The sequence below is a fragment of the Theobroma cacao genome, chromosome 4 (assembly GCF_000208745.1).
Source record: "Theobroma cacao cultivar B97-61/B2 chromosome 4, Criollo_cocoa_genome_V2, whole genome shotgun sequence".
Lineage (NCBI taxonomy): Eukaryota > Viridiplantae > Streptophyta > Magnoliopsida > Malvales > Malvaceae > Theobroma > Theobroma cacao.
The window spans coordinates 25227943-25240834 of NC_030853.1; the positions used below are offsets into that span (position 1 = coordinate 25227943).

The following is a 12892-nucleotide window of genomic DNA, read 5'->3' on the forward strand; positions in this document are numbered from 1 at the left end:
ATGTGTAAAAATAATAAAAATCATAATATATAATGTAAAATAGTTAAAACCATAATATATGATGTAAAATAGTTGAAAATCGATATTATTGTCTTAAAACTTCAACTATATGACAATTGTGAATGTAAAAAAAGAACAATAATAAGGGTAACATGATGTTATTACACATTAAAAATATTTCAATATCAATTTGTTTCCTTTAAATTCCTTTTTTTGAAAATCATTAATTGTAAAAGGTCGTTAAAAAGTTTTAATCTAGACAAGGAAGAATAGGTAAAATAACATTCTATTTTATATAAAATAGGTAAAATGTGGCAGAATTATGCTAAAATTTTTTATTTTGAAAATTTTATTTGTAAAAATAGGTAAAAAACGTATAAAATATATTGTATATTATTGTATTAATAAAAATAAATCAGATTAAATGTAAAGTGAAAGTTCTAATAAATATAAGTATTAGTAAGATAATATATTATTTTTTACTTTACATTGAAATTAAGTGGCTAATTGAAAAATATACTTAAATTTAAAAAGATGAGGATTTCTTTTGATTGGTTAGATACATGAATATGTTATTTTTTATATTTAAATTTGACAAATATTATTATTAAATTAGGAAAATCCAAGAGGCGTTGGCGCCCTTTTCGCGTGAACATGAAAGGATCAAAGAAACGACGTCGCATTGCATCACAATAAATTAGTAAATGGCCTTCCGTTACTTATAAAGGCAAACGCTTTCTTTGCTTTCCCCGGACTCTAAAAAAGGACAACAGTGGTAAGTGAGAGAGCTCACTCACTACATTAACTCTCAATTTCAACCAAAAAAACAAAGAAAATCAAAAGCCCCAAAATCTGTTTTCATCTCTCTCCCTCCCTCTCTCTTTTATTTTTTAAAGAAAAAAATTGGTACATTCTCTATTTTCTCTATTTTTAATCATTATTTTCCATTTTTACTGGTGATTTCTTGCTTATTAAGAGCATTTTTTTGGGGTAAAAACAAACAAACATCTAAATTGTTAGGAAGTTTTGGGTTTTGTGAAAAAGAATTGTAAATTTTTCTTGGATTGCTTTAATGTGTTTTTTTTTTTCTTTTGCTTAAAGTTTTCCTTGGGGGTTAAATATTTTATATATTTGGAAAAGGGAAATTATTCTAGACATAAAAGATTTGATATTTGTTGCCATGATTAGTTTTTCAAGTTCAGAGGTAACATTCAAAATTTGGGTTTTCTTTTTTTTTTAAAAAAAAAAAAGAATTTATGATTTTTCTTGGACATTTTTTGTTGCTTTAATTTGTTTCACACATGCACTTATTGGTTTTCAATTTGTACTGTTGGATAAGCCTTAGGGAAGGAATCAGGGGTCTTAATTTTGTTATGTGATTTTTCTTGTTGATGTTTGAGCATGTTAGTGACTTAGAAATCTTCAGAATACCTTAAGAATTGAACCTTATTTGTAAATAATATGCGTTTTAGCATAGTGTTTGCTTACTTGGACTGCTATTAAATGTGTAATTCAATAGGTTTCTTTTGATGAATAAACCCTAAAGAGACTAACGTGTTGATTTCCAGAAATTTTCTTTGCTGGTGTATAGATATAATTATTCGAGGAGAGTAGTGCTTAGGCAGGCTAGAGAGCATGGACACCTCAAATGTGTGTCCAACCGAGGATGCTATTCAAGCATTTTTGGACTACTTGGTTGAGCCTATGCTACCTAGTAAATATTCTTTATGGGAAACTCCAACACTAGATAAACAGCAGGCAGTCGCAAAACAGGTGCCTTTCCTTCGCATCCAAATACTATATTTTTGTTTTGTTATGCACATCCATAATCTATTACATACTCTGCATGGCAGGGGATTCATGTTTTTTGATAAGATAAATTGCTTTAGCTAATCAGTGATGGAGAATTTTTATGCTTCTCCTCTATTACGTCCTTTTCGCATTAGTGAATTCTGGACACAGATTAAGTGAAGAAGAATGAGGAGAATGCAATTCAGTTGGTGCAAAATTTGGGGTTCTAATACTATTAGATTGAAATGGGAGTATGACTTAGTAGACTATGTGTGTTTTTCTTAATATATGCACTTTTAATGCTTTGTTTACGTTCAATGTGCATTCATCTTAAATTTTACAAGGAGAGGAGGTGTGAAAAGGTTCAAGAATTGCCTGGTGGTGATTTGTTAAAAATGAGCTTGTACCATGCAGGAATGACTAGAAGTAGTTATTTAAAAAGGTTTAGTCAGGAGCTGATGTCTATGCTAGAGGGTTGTAGAAATGCACAAGCACCCCCTTTCAAGAATAGATGCATATATGTGTGGTCAGTATAATCCAACTCTTATATTTGTTCTTTTTCTTTTGTAATTCTCCTTTAGGTGCGTGCTGTTGTGTTGCTTTACAATTATTATCACCGGAAAAGACATCTGCACTTGGAGTATCTTGGTTTTGAGCCATTTTGTAAGTTGGCTTTAGTCGCGAAACCAAATCTGAAGTCATATATGAATCTCATGCTAAGGTCTGATGATACTGAATTGAGTGACCTTGGGAAGCAGATTTCCTTGACAGAGAAAGCCATCAAGGATGCATGTGATATATCTACAAGTTTAGATGCATCAAGGGAGGTTCCAAGCACAAAGGGATGGCCAGTTTCAAAAGTTGCTATATTTTTAATTGACCTGAGGAAAGAGAATTGTGCCTTGCAGAATGGTAGCATTGCTGAGGGTGTATGGTCAGTGATTGAAAAAGATGTGCCTGTGTTCTGTTGCAGTTCAGATGGTTCTACTGAGGCAAAACATATGAATAAAAACCCAACAGAAAAAAAGCATATGAACAAAAGAAAAAGAACCCCTAATAAACCTTTGCAAGATGAATTGGGTGCTGATGAAAGTTGCTTCCAGCAAGTTGCTTTCTCAGCTGTCAAGGAAGCAACAAATAATGGTAAACTACCAACACTTTACACGTTAATTGTTGAATAATTTGTTAAATATGGATTCCAGGCAGTTAGTAGTAAAGAATCTCATTGTTATCCTTTTAGTGTAGCAAATATTAAAAGCTTAAAATATTGAATTTAAAGCAGTTGCTTCAATTAAAGTCTTGAAGAATTAGCATTTAGCAGTATCAACTTTGAGTTGACTATTGTCTTGTTTGCATCTTGTTTGACAGAATAATCATGTTCCTTGTTGGAAAAGATCAATGGTTGCCAAAATTTTTTTTCAATTTGAAGAATCCTTGTTTTCTCCTAACAAACCAAGTTAGATGTTGGCTTATACACATTTGACATGATATGTTTAAATTATTTAGCAATACAATTACAATCATAAAAGTATTATTAGGAAAAATGATATAACCATTAAATCAGCAGCTTGGATTTTAAGGTAAAAGATGTTGCTTGAAAACCTCAAAGGATTAGGATTAGGCTGTATTAAACTGAATTAATTTCATTTATGCTGTTTATATCGAGGAATGTAGTGAAGGACTGATTCAAGAAACTAACAGTTAGGTCTATACTGGCCTAGGGTTGGAAAAGCAGGTTTTAGGTTTGTTAGTATAGAGAATGGAGTTCAGCGTTAATATTTAATTGCTGTTTAAACTGGAAGAATTTAATAACAAAAAATTGGATGGGATTGAATGAAGTTGTTTGTCGGAAATTGGGAGTAGTGGCAAGATTACAATACAGCAGGTTCATTGGTGCTATTCCCTTTTTGTCAGCAAGAACTACCCAGATACTGTAATAATGGAAAGTTGAAAGAAGAAAAAGTATGCAGGGAGAAAACAATGTGTCTATATATATTATATGTATGTATGTATATGCTAATTCTAAATTGGAGCTGCTTTCCTGAAATCATCTGATAAAGGAATAAAGCCCTATTTATTTAAATTAAAGAGTTAAAATAATCCTAATAACTAACTACACCCAGGATAAGACCTAGTGGACCAAAAGCAAACGTTATCAAAGTAACACTAGATTTGAAAGTTGATAAGCTGAAAAATAATTGCACTAGTGACCTAGCAAATTCCAATTATGCTTCCTAGGATCAGAAAGGCTTCTTTGTTCTTGAAGAATTTATGATTTTGGCTAAATTTGTGTATCACTAGTAGCCTGATGCCTCGACTATGATGTCCTTTTAATGTACACTTACACTAGCCAAAGAACCCACAAACCAATACAAACACATGCATACATCTTCACACACATAGACCATGTATTTTATGATCAGCTGCATCATTGAGTTCGTTGGACTGGGAAATAGCTGTTACATAAATTATTATCCTTTTTTTTTCTAATATGGTTTTAATTGTTGGACGATTTGCGGATAAGTTGGTAATTAACAACTTATGCATGGAACAGGCATCAGTCAAAGTGACCTCACCATCATAGAGAGCCATATTGTATATTCTTTGAGTAAAGAGAAGACAGCCACTCGCTTTTACATAATGCAGTGCGTTCATGCAGAAAAAGACTGTTCTCTTTGGATACCAATTAAGGATGTTATTAACAGGTTTGATTTTAGTGAATGCCATTTATTTTTATCTTTATTTGCTTGTCATGTGATCTCTGTTTTCTGGTATTTCCTCTCTGGGTGGTGTCAAAGGGATGTTTTGAAGATATTAATTGGGTTAGTGTTATTCTCTTTCCAAATGATATGTGTTTGGTTTGGTATTGTACATGAGCATATTGTAGAGTTCACCTATCTGTTTTTAATTTCTAGAGTCCAGACTGGTTAGTGAATGCTTATTTAGGTAACAAGATTTCATGCTTGAGAGTGATATTAATTACATCAATAGAGTGATGCACTTATTATAGAGATGAAGATGGTAGGCTGAATGCACTTTATTGTCACATGCTTTCACTGCAATTGTCTTCCAGTCGTAAGTTACATCATTGTGAAAGTTTTCAATATCATGAGGTATCATTGTAGGAACTGGGATAATGCACATTTGCACGGTTGTGATAGGAACTGATACCAGTTGGACATTTGTATGATTGTGGCAGGACTTGATACCATGGACCATTTTATGTATCAAGTCTTTTCTTTTGAATGATGATTAAGTAAGGCTTCACTTGGTCATTGCTTTTACAACTTGTTTTTGCTCCCAAAAGCAATAAGTAAAGTGCGTTTGCATCTGTAAGCAAAAAAAAAAAAAACTTTTTGGAAGATTAAAAACCTATCATTTGACTTTCACGTGTAAAGAATGTGTACTTTTACTTCTATGTAGAACTATATGTTCAAATTAGTTTGGTCACTTACTCATCTTTATCAAATATAATTTTGCCTTTTACTACTATTTGCTTTTGCTTTATGATAACTTTTTTGAACACAAAACGTAAGTAATATCAACTAAAATGGATCCTAAGTGTATGCCAACAGAATTTTTAGAAATAATACAAAATGTTAAAAACTGATAAATCAAGTAATAGAAATGGTTAGATAATGTAGGAGAGTGACAGTTTGTAAGTACCTACTTGCAGAGGAGGGAAAAATTGGGGTACCACTTAATTTAGTAAAATAACAGATCAAGCTGGTAAGAGACTAACTCTGTAAAGTAGAGTTGTATAAATAATGTAAAATAGAGCTGATAGAACATGGATGAATTGGCTACCATTTTATTTCTTTGTTTCATATTTACCTTTTTGAATAAAAAATTAACACTGTAAATTTGCTGATTAAGCTTCTTGCATTATTAGCTTGCAGGGTCCTTTAGTCAAAAAGAATTCCTCCCACTGGATGCACTCTTCTGCTGTTGAATACTTCCACCTGCTTCCTTTTGTACGGATCATTTCTCAATGGTTCTTGAGGTTTGTGATATTTATTTAATGTAGGCTAAATTACATCCCCTTGCATAGTGGGAAAAGGCTTAGATTGTTGTTTTTGTATGATAAGTTGAATTCTCATACAGGTTGCTCCGAAATTGTGGAGACAACTACTATATACATCCATTAAATGTCATCTGGGAGTTGTTATTAAATGATAAATTTGCTCTATATTGTAGGTTAGTGCTTCTGTCTGTTAGAGGACAGATAAAATCATATTTGTAAATGTGGAAAAACCAATATCTGTTTCAATCTAGGAAAATGCAAATGTTTGTCTACTTAGAAATATTACGTATGATGCCAAGTGTGTCATGCACAATTTGCTATGCGATACAAAGTTCATTGAACTGTTAGATTGGGGGATGCTTGATGTTTGGATTTAATCATAAGGACAAACACAAAAAATAAGGATGGGAAACATTGTTTTTGAGATGTTTGGTTGATCTGTAATTAGAGGAAAAATATTGAAGATTAGTATATATGCTGTAATACACTATTATCTGCATGCTTTTAATTTAGAAGTTATGATTTCTCTGCATAAAGCTCTTGCAAGTTCGATTTGGATTTCGTGGAGTTCTCATCACTCACCTGAGCACTAGATCTTAATATTTGGGAGTATAGGATTTGTCATCATCTTGAACGTTTCACTTTACCACATGTACCATTATATTGATACTAGAGTTTAAATATTTGGCTAAGCTTTTCTGAAGAAATATTTATATCCCTATCAAACTCTGTTTTCCCTAACAGGAAAATAATTGTTTTAGAAGTATGCCCTCGGTTTGGCCCCCGATCAGGCTTACCCTCCTTAGGTGCTTCGCATTTGTTTTAGTATATGCTTGGAAGATTATTCGTTCACACTGTGATATGGGACACTGAGCTTGTTTGGCTTTTAAAGTTACTTGCAAGGTTCTTTGAGGTTTAAAAAGATAATAAAAAATGGTTAAAATGCATTCTGGAATCAAGGTCAAGGGAGAAATTGGGGGTCTAGCTAGTTGTTAGGTGCTGTCCAGGTTTTACAAACAGTGCCTGAACAGTGTTTGAATTTAGGGTTGAATTCTATAGGTGAATTATTGTAGGTAGGACTGGGGTCATGAGAAGTAGTATTTATGGTTTTACTGCAAAATCAACTTATTTCAGTTCTGAATTTTAGTTAAGACTCAACAAAATTGAATAGAAGGAGAAGAAGAAAGTTCCAAGCTGCACAAGTAGGTTTCCTTGGGCATTACACCTTTGGTTGACTGCTTCATGCATTCACAAAGGGTACTAATTCTGAAATCCTTGAAAATAGGTTTCTATTAGTGAAAGCATTACCTTGTTTGAGATCCAAAATAGAAACTAACAAAATTGACTTAAAACCATCTCCTAAGCTGCAAAGGAGAACCCAATAACATAAGAAATGCCTAAAATAAGACCCTTGGACTCAAAATCTTGTGTTTATAGCAACTCTGAAGTTACCAGAGTAGTCCCTAACACTTGAAACTGAAGAAAAAGGACCTATGAGATCAAACCTGCAATGTTTAACTTGAAGAAATATAAATTACATGACAATTTTAACTAATAAAGCCTCCTTGAGCTCCCAACCTTAGCCTACCTTCGGTGGCTGCTATCACTGGACTTGAGTTCACTTACCACCCAAGTTTCCTATTTAAATGGATATTTGTATGGATTACTTCTGCCATATCTCACTAATGTTATTTATGTTTGTGTGCCTGTGTATGTATGCATGTGTCTTCCTTTTTTACTTTTTCTGATTATCCCTTTACAATTTCTGTTGCGGGGATGTTCTTCCAAACAGTTCACAGGATCAGGAGTCAGTACTGGAAGTGGTAAATGAATATGGCCCTGAAATGACAGAAAAACCTTGTGAGCCAGAAGCTGTTAATAACAGAAATAGAAATATGATTAGTGGTGGAGTAGTAGAGGCTCTCAGTAACAGCACCAATGCTGAATCAGAAAATCAGAATGAGAAGAATGAGCTTTGTACAGATGGCATCTTGGATGCTATTGATGGGCCTTGGAATATGGATGTCAACGACAATTTTGTGGTTTACTCTGAACAAACATTAACATGCAAAAATCTTGCTGAGAAAGTCCAACATGATGCTCAGCTAAAGATGAATTCTTTTGCAGAGAGCGATTCCGATGGTGCAACTAATGTTGCTAAGGTGTGGGCTAATAACTGCTTTTGATTTGTCAACAATTGAAAAATGCTAATTAGATTAGAGAATTTTTGTTCGATAACAAAGGAACTAGATACTGTATTTCTTTGCAGTCAACATGATTCACTATGAATATTTTATATAATATCAACTTCTGGAATTTTTTTCAGCCCTTAGTACCGGAAATTTTTTCAGCACTTAGTACTGGAAATTTTTTCAGCACATGGTACATAACAATGTTGAGTTAACAATTGAAAAATGTTCATTAGGTTTGAGAATTTTTATTATTAACAAGGTACACTAAGGATGTTTTTTATTTCAGCACTCATCACTTAACCATGCTGAGTGGATCTACTGATGCATGCCAAAATAACTATATAAATTAAAAAGAGTATTAGTTTGTCAGTTTTTGAAGGGGGTTTGTTGGGCATACACATGGAGACCAGACCAGTATCTCTGTACCACATTGGCAGAAATCTCACCCCCTATTTGGTTCCTTGTAAGCCCCTTTGTAAAACAACTTTTTAGTTTAAGAAGAAGCCTATGCTATGGGTCAAACAGTCCAAGGAAGCTAGGCTTTTGTTTATCATTCAGTTATTTGTTGGTGCTTTGTTTAACCTTTTAAGCTTCACTATTCTTTTCTTGTCTACTTTTTAGTTATTGTATCAAATGTAATCCTGAAATTTGGGTGCAGTTTGAGGTGGTTGATTCGATATTTCAAAGCATTTGTCATTCTAGAAAAGCAGCATGCAAATATATGCCTTCTTGTCAGGATGGGATGCCTACAGGCAATCATGCTCCAGTTATTCATGAGTCCAACTCCGAATATTCTGCCAAACTACAAAATATTGTAGCCTCAAAGGAACACATCTTGTCAGAAACTGCTTGGAGAGTTCTACATAGAAAAAGGGATAAACTGGTATGATTTTTTTTTTATTATTTTTTTCATTTGTCAAATGGTGCTTAAAATGCATGCCTTCTTTGACTAATCAATCACACAAAGACAGTTGAACTTGTAGTAGTATGCTGACCACATTTATTCTGTAGATGATATTGGTAATATCTAGTCAGATAACCTGTGTATAGGCAGCAGTCTTTAAACATCTGAATACAATCACCTATAATTTATCCTTGAAAGTCCCATTTTGAAGTGATTCATTCTCCTTTATCTCATATTTGTTTCATCCTTAGGTTCGTCAGCTACGCAATATTGGAGATGAGATTGCTCAGTGTGATAAACAGATCCAAACTATTTTGAGTGGTATTTTTTTCCATTGCTCTTGTTTTATGCTTCATCTTCTTTAATCGATGATATGCTCTGTTCTTTCCTATTTTTCTTTTATAGTTCTGTATTTTTGATTAACGGTTAGTGTGCCACTGTGCTATAACACACTAAAATGGATCCAATTTTTGTGTAGTCACAATCAACCAGAGTCATCTGCTTGTGTATATATATTTTTTTTGAAGGGCATGAACATTTCACTGAAAGAGCTGGCAAGGGGGTTGCCAGAAAAAAGCAGAGAGGGTAGAGAAAAATCCCTTCAGCTGCTAATCCCCTGTTACAAAGAGACCTTATGGGCCACACAATTCAGCCACAAAAAAGCAACAAGTCCCCATTACAAGGGTCCTAAATGGCAACACAGTTCAGCCACAGAACACAAGAAAAAAAAATGCAAAGGGGCAGAAAATATTCATGCCAACCTGTACATGCAGAAATACCCCAAAATCAGAGAAAGACGGGTAGTTTTTGCTTTTGGTTTTGCCCTTTTTTTTTTCTTTTGAGAAGGGTGTGAATGTTGGGTGAACTGAGTGGGTGGGTGGCCTTGAGAATGACAGTCTGAATTATGCGTATTGAGTCAAAGTAGTAGCCACATGGATTTTCTGGTGACCAGGAATTCAGTTCGCTTTTCCAATGTGAAGTTCCGGTCATTTTCATTGAAATACAACAAATGGTAATCACATTTTGGATTCTTATTTTAGATTTTTACCTTTCCTAATCCTAATATGCTGTTTTAGCTATTGCTAAATGCGCAGCAACTAAATGGGTGATTATATATACAAGGCTTACTGTGCCGATAGACTGTTTAACTCTCTTTACTATGCTACGAGTTAAAGTCAAGCATTATGTACTTTCTGAGATGTAAATTACATTTGCTAGAGGGGCTTCTGAAATTTAGTTGATGATTGTTTTCTCCAGGACTCACCTTCTTTTGCTTGTCTCCTTTTTTTTTTTTAATTTCTTTCTTTTCTTCTTGTCTTTATTTTATTGCCATTCTGGACTCACCTTATTTAAGTTCCATTACTTTCTCTTGTCGGTAGACCATTACTTTCTAAGTCATAAACAGCATAATTAAAGTTAATAAACAAAGTTTCAGACAATTACTTACTTGGAATGTGTTAAATACAATCTATACGGAGATTCCATTACTCTTATGAGGTTCATTTAGCTTTTAGGGTTTACCTGAAGTCACAAATCCTGTTCAGCAAAGTATGTTAAAAATAGCATGAGCTTTAATGCATTATGGAGTTCTAATTGCTTTAGGAGATAAATTCCAGTTCAATCACTTAACTTAATAAGTCAGTTGTGCAGAGCAAGTCATTGAGTGCAAGTTCTTTTATTTAAACCAGAAGAGGTGCACATGCTTACTAATTTCATAGTCTTTATTGATTGATCCTTTGCTATCTCAATGGAACTGTTAAGGCAAGATCAAAGGTTACAGGTTAGAAAGTTGCAGGTCCCTTTACTCTATGACTTGGGTTAAACAACTCAGGGTTTGGAGTAAATTTAAATAGCTCAAAGCTGATTTGTTAATATTTCTTTCCAACTTTGTATAGGTGGAGAAGATGATTTGGAATTAAAGATAGACTTGATCATAGAAGGTTGTAATGATGTTTGTCTAAGGAGTGCTAGCCAAGGGAGGACATCCCATGATTATGAGGACCAATGTTCAACTCATTACATTAAAAGAAACAGATTGTCAGAGGAAGCTCTCAGCACCCAAAATCCATGTCAGGCAAGCTTAGCCAAAAGACTTCTTCTTTTCTTTCCATTTGTAGTTCAAATATCATTTTACGGTCCATTTGGTAAGTGGAAAAAAACTTCGTTGGGGAAAATTTATTTGTGTAAAATATTTTATAGGAAAATTTAATGTTTTCTGTTATATGGATAAACTGTCTAAAACATTTTTTGTCTTTTGGATCATCTTGTAAAAAATATTTTCCACCATGACTCTAATTTTAAAAATTTTATACAAAGGGTACCTTCTAAGAAACCATGGATTGTTAGACCTAAATCATTATTAGGATTTTTAAATCTAAATAATTCTCAACGTTCTTTAGATCTAAACCTTTTTTTAGTTCTCCGGAGATGTGGTCAACGGGGGTTTTTCCCGTTGAACCGTAGACTGTTTTACATCTGGAATAAGTTTCAGTTTTCCAAACAAGTATAAGTCCTGAAAACTCTTTTTGGAAAATATTTTACGTCAAAACAAACGAAGCCTTATTCTAGAAAGTGATTGCTTTAACACAAAATGTCTGAATACCAGTAAATATAGGCACCCGTTCACCTGGAGATCTATTGTGTGCTTTATTACAGAAGTTATAATACCTCTTTCCATAATCATTGTCTCCATAAAAAATGACACAAGCTTCAAAATAAACTTAGAAGTTAAAGTTGTCTTCCAAAAACTCTCCTTTAGCAAGCAGAGTATAAGAATGCGCAAATCTCAATGTGATCTTTTGAAAGGTAAATTGGAAAGTAAAATACCTAAAAGTATAGCTCTTGATAAGTGGTAAGACATTGATTATGGGAATCCAAAAATTAAAGAAGTGGTAATTCCTTAGGGGATGGGGTAGTATCTTAGTATTGACCATTTTTATATTTTTGAAGCCCTTAAAGTAGTAGCTTAAGCCGTAATTCCAAATTGGAATTTTTATGCTTTTCCCTTGTTTAGCATATAATGATTAAAATTTTTCTCATCCAGCAGGAGTTGGATGGTATATGCAACAAGAACAATTGGATGTTACCAACTTATCATGTATTTCCATCAGATGGTAAGATCTTTCACTTCAAGGTACATTCAGAAATATGTTATACAATTTAATACGGTATAAATGCTATAGCTGCTCCTGTCTCTCGATCTGTAAATGATGAGATTTTTGAGGAACGATTGTTCTGTGATAGGCTTTTGATTGCTTCCTTCATGTTCGAGTCATGTTTCTCTAACTGTGAGATGTCTTTAACAAATTACCTTATTATCTAGTGTATGGCCATTAATTGCTTTGGAATGAAGTGTTAATAAAACAAGAAAAATGCAAGAACTAATGAGTCTATTTTGAATTTTGAAGGTGGATATCAAGCCAAAGTAACTGTAAAAGGGGTGAATATTGAGTCTTCAAGTGTGGGCGATGCTTGTCCTAAACCCTCAGAAGCAAGAGGATCAGCTGCAGCAGAGATGTTGGCCAAGCTGAATAGCATGCTAACTCCAGCCCCTTAGTTCTAGGCTGAAGGTAGATGGGGCAAGGACTGATGATGGTTTTTGTTTGTTCCCATCTAATTAACTGTTTAGAGGACATCTACAGTCCACCTAGGGTTAATCGAATTAAACTGCTTATATAGTCTAGTATTTTCAGTTCTATAGTTGGTGTGCCTTGAGTGGAGCACTTACCGGGTAAATCGTTGGCTAATGCAGATTGGTATTGGCTCAACCTCTTAGTAAACGATGCAGCTCTTATTTTTGCTTGAGTCGAACATCTTACTTTAGTTTCATTCTGCGGGAGAATAGAGAAAAATATAAATATCTATTTTTAGTACGAAAAAATATCTGATACACGTCATCAAATCTTAACACTTTATTTATAAATGATCATTTTTTTTAAAAAAAACTAAAAAGTTAATATTAAAATTTATATTTTATTAATT

General features: G+C 33.5%; 1 protein-coding gene across 7 annotated transcripts; it reads left to right on the plus strand.

Annotated features, from left to right (window-relative positions):
- LOC18602556 lies at nucleotides 796-12739 on the plus strand. 7 transcript variants are annotated; one of them, XM_018120150.1, is made up of 11 exons: nucleotides 796-906; nucleotides 1592-1773; nucleotides 2373-2934; nucleotides 4346-4496; nucleotides 5684-5794; nucleotides 7608-7977; nucleotides 8666-8890; nucleotides 9163-9232; nucleotides 10807-10985; nucleotides 11958-12024; nucleotides 12319-12739. In XM_018120150.1, the coding sequence occupies exons 2-11, from the start codon at nucleotides 1636-1638 to the stop codon at nucleotides 12465-12467; spliced, it is 2022 nt and encodes a 673-aa protein (XP_017975639.1). In that variant the 5' UTR covers nucleotides 796-906; nucleotides 1592-1635; the 3' UTR covers nucleotides 12468-12739. The 7 variants fall into 7 exon arrangements, 5 of the variants coding, with proteins under 5 accessions (XP_017975639.1, XP_017975638.1, XP_017975640.1 ...); XM_018120149.1 differs by having other exon boundaries at nucleotides 804-906; nucleotides 1569-1773; XM_018120151.1 differs by lacking the exon at nucleotides 796-906 and having other exon boundaries at nucleotides 1116-1773; nucleotides 11958-12044.